Raw genomic sequence first — 19,451 nt, forward strand, 5'->3', positions numbered from 1 at the left:
ACCCGCTCACCCCTAGTTAAAAGACTGTTTTTTTTTAGTATGAAAAATATTCGTGGCTATTAGGATACCAGTCCAAACGCTTTACCAAAACATGGGTACCTTGGACTTCACGTTTTTCTATCCCCTCACCATTTAGCTTACTTTTCATCTTAGATTTTTGATTTCCAGATATGTTCCTATGTAAGATCACTAGTACACTATGCAGGATGTCTCGGGTGGGTCCAGCCCTTCTTTTATTCCTTTTTCCTCCCCTTTTCCATGCTTCCTCTCTTACATGGAGGGCCACTCCGACTTTCATCTTACTCTTCTCTGGATGAGTCCAACTATGTGATGTAATTTATTCTATTGCAAGCCATCTCATAATTCTCTTTTATTATGTACTGTTTGCGTTTATCATTGTCATGTCTTTTGCTTACTATTAGAGATGTGCACCGACCCCCATGTTTTGGTTTTGGATCTGGATCTTTCCTGGTTTTGGATCTGCATTGGTTTGCCAAAACTTCACCTCCGTGTTTTGTTTTCGGATCTGGATTTTCTCTTAAATAAAAAAAAACAGCTAAAATCACATAAAATTTGCCTTTTTTTGTTCCTACAGTATTAATAACCTCAATAACATTTATTTCCACTCGTTTCCTGTCAATTTTGACCACCTCACAATATTGATTTTTTCATCTAGTTAAAGGGCCAAAAGGTTGTATCCAGCTTGCTGGCTCAAAACTGATTGATATAATTATTAATAGAGTTGAGGACTGTGCAAAGATCATGGTTGGGATACCCTTGAGGATTGAAGAATTGATAGTTGATAGTATAGCAGACCCTGGCTGTAAAATTGATAATAAATTAATTAAAAAACAATTCATTGGTGCAGACCCTGGCTGTAAAATTGATAATAAATTAATAAAAAAACAATTCATTGGGTGCAGCCCCTGGCTGAATAATGAATAATAAGAAATTCATTGGGTGCAGCCTCTGGCTGTAAAATTGATAATAAATCAATTAAAAAACATTTTCATTGGGTGCAGCACCTGGTTGAATAATTAATAAAAAGCAATTCATTGGTGCAGCCCCTAGCTGTTAAATTAATAAGTTAATTAAAACACATTTAATTGGGAGCAGCCCCTGGCTGTAAAATTGATAATTAATTAATTAAAAAACAATTCATTGGGTGCAGCCCCTGGCTGAATAATTAATAAAAAGAAATCCATTGGTACAGACCCTGGCTGTAAAATTGATAATAAATTAATTTAAAAATAAATCATTCATTCCTAAACCAACCATAACATTAATTTAAAATGTCAGGCAACAATGCCCCAATCAGCACATAATGGAAAGGAAAAAGGTGCAAGATGGAATAGTCCTTGGGCCCTCCCTGCCACCCTTATGTTGTATATGAAACAGGACAGTTTATCAAACCAATAATTTCAGTGATAAGGATTGCCAATTGTGGCTGAAATGATTGGTTTGTTTGGACCCCCATAAAACAAGCTGCCAATGTGCATTGGAAATGAAAATGATCCCATACACAAACTGGCTTTACATTACAAGTTGTCATCGTCCTCGTCCTCCCCATTAGTGTGTACATCCTATTCTTCACACAATTTTTAATTCATCCCCACTGGAATCCACCATAGATGCCTCTGTAATTTTTGGATGTAATTGTTGGTAGAGGTCTTCCTCATGGAATTTATAATTCATTTTAATGAACATCATCTTTTCCACATTTTGAGGAAGTAACCTCCTACGCCGATCACTGACAAGGTTGCCAGCTGCACTGAAAACTCTTTTGGAGTACACACTGGAGGGTGGGCAACTTAAATAATGCAAAGCCCAGTTTGTGTATGGGACTCCAATTTGCCTCTTTTTCCAGCCAGTACTGAAAGGGATTGTCTGACATGCCTGTTAGGATGTTATCTCTGAAATAGTCCTCCACCATTCTGTCAATGGAGACCGCATCACATATAGTCACAGTAGAAGACCTGTCCCTAGTAGTCATTTTTTGGTGAACGATCTGCATGACCAACAGGCATTCTGTAAGGAAAATTTAGTTTTTTCCTGGCAGCTGCAGGAGATGATGGCATTTCACGTGCGGCTGCAGCTGACAATTTTTTTACCAACAGCTCTTTGCATAGTTTTAGATTTCGGTCTGTTGGAAAAAAACTCACAATGTAGGACTTAAACCTAGGATCCAGAATGATCGCCAAAATATATTTTTCAGATTTTAATAGATTGAAGACTCTTGGATCCTGGTGAAGTGAATCAAGGGCTTGATCCACCAGTCTGACATACTTTGCGCAATCGCTCCATTTCAGCTCCTCCTTCAGTTTATCCAGCTGTTTTTGCAAAAGTCTGATGAGGGGAATGATCTGACTCAAGCTGGCAATGTCTGAACTAACTTCGCGAGTGGCAAGTTCAAAGGGTTTGAGAACCTTGCACAACACGGAAATTATTCTCCACTGCGCTTGAGCAAAGTGCATTCTCCCTCCACGGCCTATGTCATAGGCCGTTGTATAGCCCTGGATGGCCTTTTGCTGTTCCTTTATCTGCTGAAGCATATAGAGGGTAGAATTCCACCGAGTTACTACCTCTTGTTTCAGCTTATGGCAGGGCAAATTCAACAGTACCTGTTGGTTATGCAATCTTTGACTAGCGTTTGCTGAATGTCTAAAATGTCCAGATATTTTGTGGGCCACCGAGAGCAGCTGCTGCACGCTCCTGTAATTTAAAAAAAAATGTTGGACCACATAATTAATTGTGTGAGCAAAACATGGGACGTGTTGGAATTCACCCACATGTAATGCTCTTACAATATTGGTGGCATTGTCCGAAATCACAAATTCCGAGGAGAGTCCAAGTGGGGTAAGCCATTTAGCAATGATTTCCCTGAGTTTTTCTAAGAGGTTCTCAGTGGTATGCGTCTTAGTGAAACCAGTTATACAAAGAGTAGCCTGCCTCTGCATCTGCTGTCTTTTGGTAGATGTTGCTGCTGCTGTTGCAGGCAATACACCTACCCAGTGGGCTGTCACAGTCATGTAATCCTTAGTTTACCCTGTCCCACTTGTCCACATATCAGTGGTCAAGTGGACAGTGGGTACAACGGCATTTCTGAGGACATTAATAAGGTTTTTTAATGTCCTTGTACAGACTTGGAATTGCTGTCCTAGCAAAGTGGAATCTAGACGGGATCTGGTAGCGAGGACAGAGGACCTCAATTAACTGTTTAAAACCCAGTGCAGTAATGGCGGATACTGGACACACATCTGATACCAGCATAGCTGTTATGGCGTCAGTAATCCGCTGTGCATCTGGGTGATTGCTGTCATACTTGTTTGCCCTTGCAAACGGTTGTTTGACAGTTAATTGTTTTTTGGAAGATATGCTACAAGTAGTCTTCCTCCTGGTCCCCTTCTGGGATGAAGATCCACTCACAGCAACAGCAGCAGCAACAGGTGTAGTCATCAAGGAATCACGGATAGGAGAGGAGTCAATCATGCTATGGATATCAACATTGGATGCAGCAGGACTACTCCCGATGACGAATGAGGATGTTGATGATGCAGGTGTTGGTGTTGGAGATCAAAGGAGAGGGAGCAGGTAGGTGACACTTGACTTGTTTTGTTTAGAGTTTTGGAACTTGGCGACATACACTTTGATATTTGATGAATGCGCTCCAAGTGATGTAACAAGGAGGAGGTTCCTATGTGATTTAGGTCCCTCCCTCTACTCAATTTTGCTTTGCAATGGTCACATACGGCTTGACAACTGTTGTCACACGTGAGAAGTGGATTTTTTTGTCTTTTGCCCCGGCATGACAACAATGGGCTATGGCTTTTTCAATCCATGGGCAACAGCTGTAGCCTTACTTACACAAAGGACATCCTCGGCATCAACATCCTCATCACCAATATCTTCATCATCAACATCCTCATCACCAACATCTTCATCATCAACATCCTCATCATCCTTAGCACCTTCAACTACCAAAATATCCTCGATGACTATATCTGCAAGATGTTGACTGCCCTTCCCCACATTTACAGAGGGCACACAAATGTTGGAATTTGGAGGATCCTCCAGTACACTAGAATTTAGGTCTGGCTCACACATGGCAACTGCGGACACACTTGCACTCTCCTCGGGGATTTGTGATTTAGATTTCTCAGGATTCACAGTTATTTTTCCGGAGCTGTCTTACTCATCTTAACAACTTTCAATTTTTTAATGGTACCACTACCACTACTACTACAAGCAGAAGGGCTATCAGAATCAGAACCAGCAATCTTCCTAAAGAAAGGTCAAAGCCTTATTCTTTCCTTGCCACTTCATGTATTGAATGGCATATTGCTAATTTTTTGTTTATCTGAAGGCAAATTTCCTTTCAATTTTTCTTTTCTTAACTCCAGTAAAAGTAGCTTTACCATATCGATGGCATGACTTAAGCCTTGGGGCATGGGCCTTCATAGAGGACGAGGAAGTTGATGGCCTTTCACTGCTGGCAGCAGCTACAACATGTGGTTCTTGGCCTTGCTCTCATGTCATGTGACAGCCCTCAATATTTTCTGTGGTCTTGAAGCAGTGTCACAAGCACCAATAGTGTGGACAAGTGCGGTTACAATATTCACACATGTAAATAAATAAAATAAATTGACTATATATATACAGTCAGGTCCATAAATATTGGGACATTGACAGAATTTTCAGATTTTGGCCTCTATTCACCACCACAATGGTTTTGAATTGAAACAAACAAGATGTGCTTTAACTGCAGACTTTCAGATTTAATTTGAGGGTAATTACATCCAAATCGGGTGAACGGTGTAGGAATTACAACAGTTTCAATATGTGCCTACCACTTTTTAAGGGGCCAAAAGTAATGGGACTATCAACTCAAAAGCTATTTCATGGACAGGTGTGGGATATTCCCTCATTATTTCATTATCAATTAAGCAGGTAAAAGGTCTGGAGTTGATTCTAGGTGTGACATTTGCATTTGGAATCAGTTGCTGTCAACTCTCAATATGAGATCCAAAGAGCTGTCACTATCAGTGAAGCAAGCCATCATTAGGCTGAAAAATCAAAACAAACCCATCAGAGAGATAGCGAAAACAGTAGGTGTGGCCAAATCAACTGTTTGGAACATTCTTAAAAAGAAAGAACGCACCGGAGAGCTCTGCAACACCAAAAGACCCTGAAGACCACGGAAAACAACTGTGGTGGATGACAAAAGAATTATTTCCCTGGTGAAAAACCCCTTCACAACAGTTGGCCAAATCAAGAACACTCTCCATTAGGTAGATGTATATGTGTCAAAGTCAACAATCAAGAGAAGACTTCACAAGAGTGAATATAGAGGGTTCACCACAAGATGTAAACCATTGGTGAGCCACAAAAACCGGAAGACCATATTAGAGTTTGCCAAACAACATCTAAAAAAGCCATTACAGTTCTGGAACAACATCCTATTGACAGTTGAGACAAAGATCAACTTGTACCAGAGTGATGGGAAGAGAAGAGAAGGAAAGGAACTGCTCATGATCCAAAACATACCACCTCATCAGTGAAGCATGGTGGTGGTAGTGTCATGGCCACCACCATGCTTCACTGATGAGGTGGTATGTATGGCTGCCAATGGAACTGGTTCCCTTGTATTTATTGATGTGACTGCTGACAAAAGCAGCAGAATGAATTCTGAAGTGTTTCGGGCAATATTATATGCTCATATTCAGTCAAATGCTTCAGAACTCATTGTACAGCGCTTCACAGTGCAGATGGACAATGACCCGAAGCATACTGCAAAAGCAACCAAAGAGTTTTGTAAGGCTAAAAAGTGGAATGTTATGCAATGGCCAAGTCATCCCCTGACCTGAATCCGATTGAGCATGCATTTCACTTGATGAAGACAAAACTGAAGGGAAAATGCCCCAAGAACAAGCTTGAACTGAAGACATTTGCAGTAGAGGCCTGGCAGAGCATCATCAGGGATGATGAAACTTAAGGTGATGTCTATGCGTTCCAGACTTCAGGCTGCAATTGCCTGCAAAGGATTTGCAACAAAGTATTAAAAAGTGAAAGATAGATTTAGTATTGTTTAGTTTGTCCCATTACTTTTGGCCCCTTAAAAAGTGTGAGGCACATATAGAAACAGTTGTAATTCCTACACCGTTCACCTGATTTGGATGTAATTGCCCTCAAATTAAATCTGAAAGTCTGCAGTTAAATCACATATTGTTTGTTTCATTTCAAAGCCATTGTGGTGGTTAATAGAGGACAAAATATGAAAATTCTGTCAATGTCCCAATATTTATGGACCTGACTGTGTATATATATTTCTATACATAATTTTTATTTTTTTTAACGGCAAAAAACTTGGGCCCAGAGCACCGATTGATGACGACTGGAGTCGGGTAGCACTAGGTTGCATTGCTGAATCTTGTGTGGCTATGCCTAACACACACACACACACACACAGAAGATAAATTGACAATATATATATTTTTTTTTGACGGTCCAGAACTTGGGCCCATAGCACCGATTGATGACGACTAGAGTCGGGCAGCACTAGGTTGCATTGCTGTATCTTGTTCGGCTAAGCCTAACACGCACAGACACACAGAAGATAAATTGACTATATATTTTTTTTTACGGCCCAGAACTTAGGCCCAGAGCACCGATTGATGACTGGAGTCGGGCAGCACTAGGTTGCGTTGCTGTATCTTGTGCGGCTAAGCCTAACATGCACACAGAAGATAAATTGACTATATATATATATATATATATATAAACCTTACTTGTGTTGTCCGGCACTCAGAGAATAGGTTCAACAGTCCGGGTGCCCTTCCTGCCGTAATCCATATGATACAGGTATAGTATAAACAAATATAAACGGATGGCACTCCGGTATAAGAAAATAAATCAGGCCACTAGGTAGTGGTAGTCAACGTTTCAGAGGCGTGACCTCTTTTATCAAGACCTTACAGACAAATGAAAAACAAACATACAATAAATAGTCTCTCACCAACGTGCATCTCTCTGCCTCGCTGCCCGTCCAGGCGCCGATGACGTCATCAATCGCGGCAACCCGCTGGCGTCACGGCTACCTATAGGGGGCGTGGCTAAACTTGCGTGTCCATCACCAAGACAACGGAGCATAAAACAATAACAAAGCAGCAAGTATATAGCGACCAGTAGTTACTGATCGCTATGAGGCCAGTCAATAGCTGAGTTATACAGAACTACGGCTATAAGCAACATACGAACATCAATCACAGTGCTGGTCCGCACTGGAACATCAAAATGACATATATCGACAAAAGCTTAAACGGGGATAATGACATGAATGTGGGTGAGGGACATATATCTGCCCACTGACACTGATCTAGCAGTGCGTCCCAAGCTGGTCAAACGCTATAACCCAAAGCTGCTATAAAAAGCACGAAAGTGACAGCATCTCATTGAGACCTGATGGATGCACTGCATTGAGGATGTGTATCCACCTTGCCTCTTTTTGTAATAAAATTCTACCTCTGTCCCCTCCCCTTACGCTGGGGGGGACCCAATCAATCATTTTATATCTAAGGGTACTCAGACCGTGCTTAGCATCCCGAAAGTGTCTTGCGACAGGTTGGTCGGAGGGCTTACCCTCAATCGCTGCTCTTATGCTGGACCTATGGAGTGCCATGCGCTCCTTTAGTTGCCCCGTGGTTTTGCCCACATAAAAGAGCCCACATGGGCATCTAATGTAGTACACCACATACTTACTGGAACACGTAAGGGGGATCTGGAACCGACATCCACTAATCAAGCGATTAAATATTTCAAATCCCACATGGATAAAAACATAGACAAAATGCACTCAGAGTTCAGTCCGGGCCCTTCCAATTTGTCGTTCAACGAACGTAAAGCCCTAAAGGATCTATCGGGCTATCAAGATATTGTAATACGCCCCACTGACAAAGGCGGAGGCATGGTTATCCAGGACTTAGATGCTTATAAAAAAGAGGTCTATGGGCAATTAAGAGACATTAATGATTATGAAGCACTCTCCGCTGACCCCACTATGACATATAAATCTAAGCTGGACATGATCCTGCATAAAGCTGTCATTGATGGGATTATCTCACAGAAGACTATGGATTCCCTGGTCACAGAATTTCCCTGGGTACCAGTGCTATATTGCATCCCCAAACTGCACAAAAATCCTTCTAATCCCCCCGGTAGGCCAATCATTGCAGCCAGGGATTCTCTTTATTACATTGTTTCACAATTTTTGGATTTTTTTCTGCAGCCGGTAGTGCAGCAGGAACCCACCTGTTTAAAAGACACCACCACATTTCTGTTGAAACTTCAATCTCTCTCCCAGTTGCCGATGCGATACCTGATGTGTACCATAGACGTGGTAAGCTTATACACGTGCATACCACATAACAGAGGATTGGAATCCATCAGGCGTATTTTGAGCAATAACGCGGCATACACTGGTCCGGACATCGATTTTTTTATTACCTTGTTAGAGTTGACCCTTGCAAGGAATTATTTTATTTTTGACAATAAATTCTACAACCAACGCTCCGGTTGTGCGATGGGATCTTGTGTGGCTCCATCATTCACAAATCTCTTTATGGTACAAGTAGAAAGAGATATTTTCCTTTCAGATCCCCACACAGGACAACATATTAAATACTACTGTCGCTACATCGACGATATTTTCATCTTGTGGTCCAATGGAGAGAAATCATTTTTGAATTTGATAAAAAGCATTAATGAGAGAGATCCGGCTGTCAAATTTACCTTTGACCATAGTTTTCAGAAAGTACATTATCTTGACGTTGCCGTCAGACTGAATAGTGCCAGAAACAAATTTTTGGATGCCTCTAGTTACCATCCAGCAGCGTCCAAAAAGGGTCTTCCATTTTCTCAATATCTGCGGATCATTAGAATATGCAGTAATAGGGGTGACGCCATAACACAGATGGATTTGATGACCAACAAATTCCTGGCTAGAGGATACCACCCCAAAATTTTAAGATCAGCAATGAACAAAGCCCTTTCAATCAGCAGAACAGACGCACTAAAGCCGGCCATTCACAACAAGAATGGCAAGCAACGTATCGCTTGGACCCAAGATTACACCGCACTCAGTGGTACACTGATGAAATCTGTGAAGGAACTCTGGCCCATTGTGACTGGCGATGATTCTTTACCGGCCTTAAAACATTCTTCCATCATGCCCGCGTTCAAACGTGGGAGTAACATCAAAGATTTGGTAGTGCACAATGATATCTCCTCCTTTAAACCCCCCAAGACGAGTCATTTCCTTACTCGTAAAGCGGGTAATTACAGATGCATTGGCTGTATTACATGCAGCTATTTGGAGGTAGGGGATACATTTGTGCACCCCAGATCGGGTAAAAAGTTCCAGATCCAGTTCCCCCTTACGTGTTCCAGTAAGTATGTGGTGTACTACATTAGATGCCCATGTGGGCTCTTTTATGTGGGCAAAACCACGGGGCAACTAAAGGAGCGCATGGCACTCCATAGGTCCAGCATAAGAGCAGCGATTGAGGGTAAACCCTCCGACCAACCTGTCGCAAGACACTTTCGGGATGCTAAGCATGGTCTGAGTACCCTTAGATATAAAATGATTGATTGGGTCCCCCCCAGCGTAAGGGGAGGGGACAGAGGTAGAATTTTATTACAAAAAGAGGCAAGGTGAATACACATCCTCAATGCAGTGCATCCATCAGGTCTCAATGAGATGCTGTCACTTTCGTGCTTTTTATAGCAGCTTTGGGTTATAGCGTTTGACCAGCTTGGGACGCACTGCTAGATCAGTGTCAGTGGGCAGATATATGTCCCTCACCCACATTCATGTCATTATCCCCGTTTAAGCTTTTGTCGATATATGTCATTTTGATGTTCCAGTGCGGACCGGCACTGTGATTGATGTTCGTATGTTGCTTATAGCCGTAGTTCTGTATAACTCAGCTATTGACTGGCCTCATAGCGATCAGCAACTACTGGTCGCTATATACTTGCTGCTTTGTTATTGTTTTATGCTCCATTGTCTTGGTGATGGGCACGCGAGTTTAGCCACGCCCCCTACAGGTAGCCGTGACGCCAGCGGGTTGCCGCGATTGATGACGTCATCGGCGCCTGGACGGGCAGCGAGGCAGAGAGATGCACGTTGGTGAGAGACTATTTATTGTATGTTTGTTTTTCATTTGTCTGTAAGGTCTTGATAAAAGAGGTCACGCCTCTGAAACGTTGACTACCACTACCTAGTGGCCTGATTTATTTTCTTATACCGGAGTGCCATCCGTTTATATTTGTTATATATATATATATATATATATATATTTTTTTTTTTTTGACGGTCCAGAACTTGGGCTCAGAGCACCAATTGATGACGACTGGAGTCAGGCAGCACTAGGTTGCGTTGCTGTATCTTGTGTGGCTAAGCCTAACACGCACACACACACAGAAGATAAATTGACAATATATATATATATATTTTTTTTTGATGGTCCATAACTTGGGCCCAGAGCACCGATTGATGACGACTGGAGTCGGGCAGCACTAGGTTGCGTTGCTATATCTTGTGCGACTAAGCCTAACACACGCTCACACACACAGAAGATAAATTGACTTTTTTCTTTTTACGGTCCAGAACTTGGGCCCAGAGCACTGATTGATGATTACTGGAGTCGAGCAGCACTAGGTTGCATTGCTGTATCTTGTGCGACTAAGCCTAACACGCACACACACACACACACACACAGAAGATAAATTGACTATATATATATATATATATATATATATATATATACATATATATTTATTTACTTATTTTTTTGACGGTCCAGAACTTGGGCCCAGAGCACCGATTGATGACGATTGGAGTCGGGCAGCACTAGGTTGCGTTGCTGTATCTTGTGCGGCTACGCCTAACACGCGCACACACACACACACAGAAGATAAATTGACAATATATATTTTTTTTTTGACGGTCCAGAACTTGGGCCCAGATGGACACAGCAGACAGCACAGCACCAGCCCAGATGGATCAGAACCAGCCCTGATGGACGCAGCAGACAGCACAGCACCATCCCAGATGGATCAGCACCAGCCCAGATGAACGCAGCAGGCAGCACAGCACCAGCCCAGATGGATCAGCAACAGCAAATTGGCACAGCAGACAGCACAGCACTAGCCCAGAATGGATCAGCACCAGCCCAGGACACAACAGACAGCACAGCACCAGCACCTCTCCCAGCCCTACACTACCCACCCTCCCTGTTCAGTCTCCACAGCCGGAGTGAAATGGCGTACGCAGCGTGGTCCCTATATACTACATAGATCATAGAGACGAAAGCTCGCAAGCCGCGAGGTTTCGTCTCTATGGCTTTTCCTCCGATTGAGATCTGGGGCAGGCGGAGGAACCGAACGCACGTTCAGTTCTCACCCCGGATCTCAAAATTCGGGTGGGTTCGGATCTCTGAGATCCAAACCCGCTCATCTCTACTTATTATGGACCTCTGCAGAGGTCATTTATATATTGCCTCTCATCCATTGAATACATTTTAATAAAAATAAAATAGTATTCCCCACATAACAGAATTATCAATTTATCTGCCTCATTATTCAATACATAATGACTGCCCTCATTATAAGTCTATTGTGGTTCATCATCTTCTGATTTTCTCTACAGATGTGGTGGTTTTGTGGTGTTATGGTGGTTTTGGTCAAAACCCCAGAAAAAATACCCACCACAAAACCACCGTAAAATAGATAGAAAACTTCTGAATAGTAAATACAGTGGTGGGTTAATTTGCCAGCAGTGTGCAGAGGTTTCAAAACCTAGGCAAAACTACTACTTAGTAAATTTTCTCCCTTAAGTGATAATACTTCCACCAGATAAACATCAGTTAGAAAGATTGACAAATACTTTAGCAACATGTTTTTGATTTCCTTTCATTCTCTGCAAAAATGTCCAATCTCATATGTTTTTCCTTGTTGCTCAGGATTTTAAAATATGAATGTGTTTTAATCTTATCAGTTTTTAATCATTTTTTGCTCTGCCATTTTCTATATCCTCTGTCCGTTAGTCTATTTGCTCAATTCATCTGCTCTGTGTTGATTCAGAACATTTACTAGCGAACTAGACCGTTTTTGCCTTAATGTATTTAGGGGAATATTTATTAAATGATGCGGTGGGCTCCTGTAACCATGCCTCCTGAGATACAGCTATCTACGGTATAATACTTTTGTATCACTTTGAAAAATATGAGTAAATACATTTTACATGGATATTTAAGATCTGTCTGTTTTGTTCCAAGTTATGCTTATGTACCCCCATACCTCATTTTTGGCACTGTGAGAACCCTGCCAAAATAGAATCTAGTTTTTTATTTATTATCTCTATATTTACCATCTAAATACTAAACTGTATATTACTGTGATTCATAGTGTTTACATATGGGGGAGTTATTTAGTACAGTAGCTGGCTTTTGAGCTGTTATTTTCCTGAAAACCGAACACACCCGTACTTTGAGGCTTCAAGTCGAATCCCAGCTCGGATCACTTTTGGGGTTCCCAGTAAAACCGAGTCCTGGCTTCGGTCTGCTGTAAATTCGGATCTCAGATTTAAAAGCCAAACTCGGGTTTTGGATGGCATGAAAACAGGTCCAAATTACTGATTTTGGCTGTTTTTATCAATTTTAAAGAAATCCAAAACCAAATCTGAGCCAAAACACTTGAGAGTGGTTTTGCAAAAACCAAAACAATAACATTTGAGGGTGGTTTTGCGAAAACTAAAACACGGGTCCGCGCACATCTCTAATTTTATTAGAACAATGAAAAATGAGTGAGAGAGAGAGCTTCAGTCTACTGTTACTGGGACCAAAATGTAATAGAGCGCCTCTCCAAAAAGAGAAAGGACTTCTATATAATGGAGGGGTGTTGTCACAACAAGGCAGGAACAGGGCTCTAAGCTACCCTGTGCAGGCCCGTCTCCTAAACCCTTGATATCACACCTAGGGAGCAGCACTGCTACTGGCTGCAGGGTGCCATTCTAGGCACTCTGTAAGCCACATGTAGATGCCATGGGGCAGCAATGGTGCGGCCTCCAGGGCCCCTTGACTTATGCAACAGCATTCCTCGCACACCCCTAGTTACGGCCCTGGCCACAAGGAGTATAGCCTGAAATTGTACTCATAGTTCTAGTGATGCTGCTTCTATGGTTCTTCACATGCTGAATAGAGCAATCAGTTCTGTACTGAGGCCAAGTCGCTTCTTTCTGCAAATGTATGCTCTGTGTCAGCATAAGCTGTTGTTGTGCTTGGTGGGGCATTTACTCACAGGGCTACAGTTTAAATGGCAATACCAGAGACCTTTCATTTGTAGAGGCTTATTTTTAAAATGTATCACCTTGAAAGTCTTTTTATGTCTGCCTACAGTAGCGTAGAATTGCGGAAGCAACTTTAGCAGAGCCATAACTAGACGTTTTGGGCCCTGTGCCAGAAAGAGCATTGGCGCCCCCCCCTCGTTTTTTAAATAGGGACATAAGAGAGTGCACCTGAAAAACGGCCATGGCCTCATGGGGAAGGGCCAGGTAAGAGGTAGGGGAGACCAGGAGATTCTGGGGATAAAAGCAGGGGAAGCTACAAGTGAGAATGATCATAAACAGGAAAATTGACAGGCCCAAACAGCGCCCCTGCCCATGGCACTGGTCGCACTACCCTAGTTATGGCCCTGAACTTTAGATTGGTTTATCTTCATCTCAACCCCAAGGATGTTGATCTCCAAAGAATACCTGATCTGTTAGAGGCAGGAATGAACAAAAAGAAAGGCAACTGTAGAAAAGAAATCTCACTATTTATAAAGCATGTACACATGGCTTAATAAGACAAAACTCCCCAATGTGTCCCATCAAAAAGTGCTTGCATACCCCTCCCCCAAATTCTAAAAGTGAATCCCCTAATTTTTAAGAAAACATTTGTGACTCCCATTTGCTTCTAGATGCACTTGTATTCTCACAACAATAGTTTTATTCCCCTTCTTTAACTGTACTCTACAAAAGAATGACGTCTCTTGCTGTTAGTAGATTTTCAACGTCAAAAAGGCGAGAGGCTGTAGGTTACATTCAAATCTTCCATCCCCACAGTGATAGATGTGGAGTATCAGACTGCAAGGTATCTCATCAGGACCAAACCTACAACTGAGTTAGCCACCTGGGCGTGGTGAGTCTGTACATTAGAACCAGAGTTTTCTACCATCATACTGGTGCCTGGAAGAAAATGGAAAAAAAAATTATAATGAAAAGACAATAGAGTGTAAGTTAATAAAACAACTTATGTGAGAGCATAACGGTAAATGCATAAATATACTACACAAAAACACATTTAAAGGGCTTCTAAACAAAAATGTTAAGTTCTAAAGCTACTCTTGCTTGCTATAAACATTGCTTGCATTTCACACCCCATACCCACTAGTCTTACTTATATATAGATTAATTTACATACAGTATCTTCAATCCTACACATTTTATTCGACTACACAGATTGATTTGAAATATTAACACTGTTTTTCCCAAATGTATATGCCAAGTACTGAGACCCATAAGCCACCATATAGTATTGTGCTTTCCATATAGCATTTGTTCTGGGTACATCTTAATTGTAACTCACTGCAATATACTGGTATTAGTGCTACTGTACATTAGGAGGAAGTATTACTAAATAGCATCCCAGGCAGTACACTGTAATATAACTGACAATAGTGATACAGTCCTACATTACCTCAGTTCATTGTGTGTCATGCATTGTATGTCAGCTCAGGTTACAGTGATCCCAGACTGTATGCCATACTGAGGGAGCATATGAGTTGGACTGTATATACAAAGGCTGAATGAAAAGCTGCTGCTACACTTTTATGAAACCTGTACCTGAATCTGTGGGAATGTGCGCCTCTGCTGACTCCCCATCTCCTCCCAATCCAGTGGCACGCAGCTGTATAGTCACATGACTAGCACCCTCTGGGAGTGGAAGCTCTGCACGTGTCTTGCTGGTTACATAGAGAGTGGGGGTGGAGTGCGAATCTAGCCTATAAAGCATCTGTAGAAATAATTGAATTACTGAGTGCATGTTATCGATAACGTCTGCATTATCCAGTTACACTCTGCCAAATTAAAACATATGAAAGAGACAAGTTACCACAATGAAACCTATCTGCAAGAGGCAAAGAAACATTAGAATTAGAGACTTCCAATTGTAAACATAAATGTGTAATCAGTGGCTGCAAATCTTGTATCTGCAGATGTAATAAGCTGTACTGATTGGATAGTTCCTTGCTGAGTAAAGTTGGCCATACACCTTAACATTTTCTTTCCAACCAACTATTTGGCTGGTTGGAGAGAAAATCTGTCTGTATATAGTAGCAATTAACAATCGACCATATGCAGCCAAACGCCGGAAAGCGAACAAAAATGGTCATTCAAACATATTGGTGAAATCAAGCAGATTTCAGCATTTTTGTCTGTTTTGCAGTTGCACTATGCCTTTAAATGAAAGAAAAACCTTGCATGTATAAAAATAAATGTATTTCAATTTGTTACCAAAACACACACTATTTGTCCTGAAAAAATCTATAAATAGTTAGTTGGATAAGCTAAAAAGAAAACCATTATTCCCAGTGACGCAAACGTATAGTCAAACCATTATAAAAAAAACAAAAAACAAAACTTCAGTCAGTATGTAATAAAACATACAATATTTCAATATATTCTAGAAAAAAATTAAATATAAATCAGGCGTAACATTAAATCATCTCACAATAATAATAATATATTCCTGCAAGCTGCTCCTAAAACAGGGTAAATAATGTTACCCCCAAAAACATACAACATATAAATTCTGGATTAAGTTATCTATTTATTTCTATATGATAGAGAATTTCCTATAAATATAATCTGATTATAATTGCTCAAATAAGGAGCGCTATACAAGGAATCTGTGTAATATATATAATAAATAGTAAAAATTCCAAACATTGTCACAAAAAATATATATTACACTGATTCTTTGTATAGCGTTCCTTTGTTTGGGCAGTTATCAGACTAAGGGCCTGATTCAGAGCCGCTCGTAAGCGGCAGTACGCTCGTTCCGAGCGATGTTCGCACATCTGCGCATGCGTACGGTTTATAATACGCATGCGCAAACCAGTCAGTGCGGCCGAAAATCGTTTGTTCGCTATATAGCGAATGCCTGCTACTTTGAGTGACAGAAGGAGGCGTATGTGGGTGGTAACAGGGGAAGGTGCTTGAAAACGGGGAGTGGAATTAAGAATGCAGGCGTGCTTAAAGGTCAAAATGGGCGTTTTATGGGTGTGCATAATTAAAACAGCAGCGTCATTGACCACGTCACCTGGTTGTTTTATAGTCAGAACTGCTCGCAATATAGTGGTAGGAAAAACCAACCACAAGAATAGCGAGCAGTTCATACGCTGATCGATGTACTTAATCTAATAAATAGCGGACATGAAGTATGATGCGAGCGGCCAGGGGGTGTATTTTTCAAATAAACGTCCGCATGTTTTGTTCGCTCGTTCAGACATGGAGGCGTGAACAGACCGCAAAGAGCGAACGGTTCATTTGAATAGCAACCCCCTTTTTCTGAACGAGCGAGCGCTAATTGCGTCCGGCTCTGAATCAGGCCCTATATTTATAGGCAATTTGCTGTCATATTGAAGTAAATAGAAAACGTATTCCAGAATTTATATGTAATAAAACAACACTCATGGAAGAAACAGCCAACACTGTGGATAACTGTTTATGTTTCTTGCGATTTAATGATACACATTATTAGGACATAATGGTTTAAAATTCTAATACAAAATAACATTAGTTCCTAAGGTTTTATGTGCTCTTGACAAATAACACATGTTTATAAAGTACCCTATGATACATACGTGTATAAACAACTGTTGGTTCTAGCCTTAAATTTTGGGGACTAGTGACATTAGAGATAGATAACATTATCATTCATTATAGTGTCTATTTTACTTTTTGCTTAGACAATATACTGTATATACAAATTCTCTGCAACATTTTTCATTTGTCCATCTCAGTTACAGTAGCCAGATTATGTTGCCCATAACAAACCCTAGAGTGCTCTTAACATGTATAATGATAACTCCTACAAAGGAGCAATCAATTAGAACTTTGTGGCTGGCGGTCTCGGAGAGCCTCAGGCCATAAATAAAGCAATGTCTGTAAACCAATTGGCACTGTTGCTAGTCATGTGATCAATTTGATCAATATGATAATGAACCTCAGACATCACAGTAAATTGTATTACAGTAACAAACTTTACCTGGCATACTCTAACTAGCCATTTTACTTGCTGGAAAGAGTTATGGATGTGAGCTAGCTTCAACAATGTTAAGAAAAAAATATATTATTATCATAATAAACTTCACCTATTCTATCCTAATTTGGAAGACTTTATGTGATTTTAGTTATTAGGTTAGTTAAGGGAAAAACAAACTATTGTTGTGGGTACTATAACAACGTCAAACCTTGCAAAGAGCATACATAGTAGGTATCTTTATACTTGGAAGAACTAGAAAAAAATTCTGGGGTAATTTCCTGGATAGTGCTAATCAGGGTCATAACTAGGGGTGTGCAAGCAGTGCCAACAACACAGAATGCAGGACTATGTGGGCGGCACCATCGCTGCCCCACGCCCCTTGCTAACAGGGTGCCTGGAACATCACCGTGCAGCCCGGATCGCTGCTGCAGCACCTCTGGAGTGTCCTTTAGATGCTCCAGACAGGCACCCTGCAGCCAGTACAGCCAACCGGAGCTTCCTCCAGTCAGTGCTGCACTTACCTGCCCCCTCTGCGCAATGTACGGATGTCATGTCGTCGGGGCGGGCCGGCACAGGGAGCATTTGAGCCCTGTTACGTCACTGGTGCTAATTAAATTAAAGTTACTATGTAAAGAATTTTGATATTTGAAATAGTTTTCTTCCCCATTTTTGGATTTCCAATTTCCCTAAATTTGTAAAGAAATAACCTAAAAATCCACACCATGGAATATTGATCTGCTCTGGAAAATAAATATATATATAAAATTCTATTAGTTAACAAAACCTGGTCAGGTGAATGTAGCCTAAAACCACACAAATTGTGCTGGTCATTATGTTGGAAATTACTTCAAGTTATGAAGGGGTTACATGCTACTAAAAATACTAAAATGTTCTTTGTCTAAAGCCAGCAGTCACACTATGGGTCAAATTCAATCATTCACGGAAGTCGCTGGAATAGGCCCCGGTGACTTCTGTGCGTTAAATGTAGAAGGCAGATTCTGCTCACAGTGTAGCTGGCAGATGCGACAAGCGCTCGTGTTGCATTGAGTCTGCCCCTTAATATTACAAGATAAAAAGAGTACCCCTTCTCTGAAATATTATGTCACCTTGAATTGTTGTGCACTGTATAAAAGCATTTGGCCTGCAGTCTTCTGCTTGTGTATAGTCATGGAACAACTAAATATCTTCTATATAGCTCATACTCGGTGAAAGCACTACATTCTTTCCCTTACTTTATAACATGTAAACTTGTCAGATGTCACTTGTAACATGTATATTTGTTTTATGTCAGATGTCACAGAACAAAACAGTAAATAATGCCAACAAGTAACCCTATGCAGTGCATGACTCCTTAGAACAATTACCTTGTATCCAGTCACAGACGACTCATTTTTCATTGCTATCACGGGATCCCACTTGATGCTGATAGTGGAACGGGAAACTGTCCAGGAAATATTTCCAGGGGGCCTGTTTGGAGCTGAAGAATGACAAAGAGTTAGTGGTCCCTGCTTATAATGTAGTAGCAAAGCCAAACACCCTGCTCTAAAAGCTGTGCATATCTTATTTTTGCAAGTCTGTGAATCAGTTATGCTTTAAATTGTTTATTTAGCAAAGCGATTGATATTGTGATTAGCTATTAGATGTCTTTATGTGCTGTACTTACCTGCTTTGTTGGTAGTAACATTGGCGGTGGGGCTAGGTGGCCCAGTTCCAGCTCTGTTGTAAGCACGAACTGTCACATGATACATAGTATCTGGCTTCAGACCACTCACCCTGGCAACAGTGTCCAAGCCGGGTGACCTCACCCTATCAGCAGCTGCCTCTTTATCTCCCGCCTTCCAGTATCGGATCTGTGGGGAGATTTAGATGTACAAGTGAGCCACCAGGCATGAAAGGAAATCTGGCACTGATGTTTTCATTACACAACTCAGGGCAGTGATGAGATAATAGAATTATTCAACACTCATGTGACTAGTTTGCTAGGTTTAAAATCAGTTTCCATTTTGAGATACTGTTAATGTATTTTCTCGTACATGCCTTTCTGTAATGTTTTTAAATCCCATTTGTTCAAATTTATTTAAATGGTAAATC

General features: G+C 41.1%; 1 protein-coding gene across 2 annotated transcripts in view; it reads right to left on the reverse strand.

The window, feature by feature from the left end:
* Positions 1-13,850: 13,850 nt before the first annotated feature.
* Positions 13,851-19,451, reverse strand: part of CNTN2 (contactin 2) — a 118,799-nt gene continuing 113,198 nt past the window's right edge. For both annotated transcript variants that reach the window (XM_088456464.1, XM_088456465.1), the window contains 4 exons: positions 19,024-19,210; positions 18,725-18,837; positions 14,939-15,107; positions 13,851-14,281 (listed from right to left, as the gene is read on the reverse strand). In XM_088456464.1, coding sequence (XP_088312590.1) covers positions 14,175-14,281; positions 14,939-15,107; positions 18,725-18,837; positions 19,024-19,210 — 576 coding nt within the window. In that variant the 3' untranslated portion in view covers positions 13,851-14,174. The remainder of the gene's footprint in view (positions 14,282-14,938; positions 15,108-18,724; positions 18,838-19,023; positions 19,211-19,451) is intronic.

This window comes from Taudactylus pleione, unplaced genomic scaffold, assembly GCF_031769625.1.
Source record: "Taudactylus pleione unplaced genomic scaffold, aTauple2 ptg000706l, whole genome shotgun sequence".
Lineage (NCBI taxonomy): Eukaryota > Metazoa > Chordata > Amphibia > Anura > Myobatrachidae > Taudactylus > Taudactylus pleione.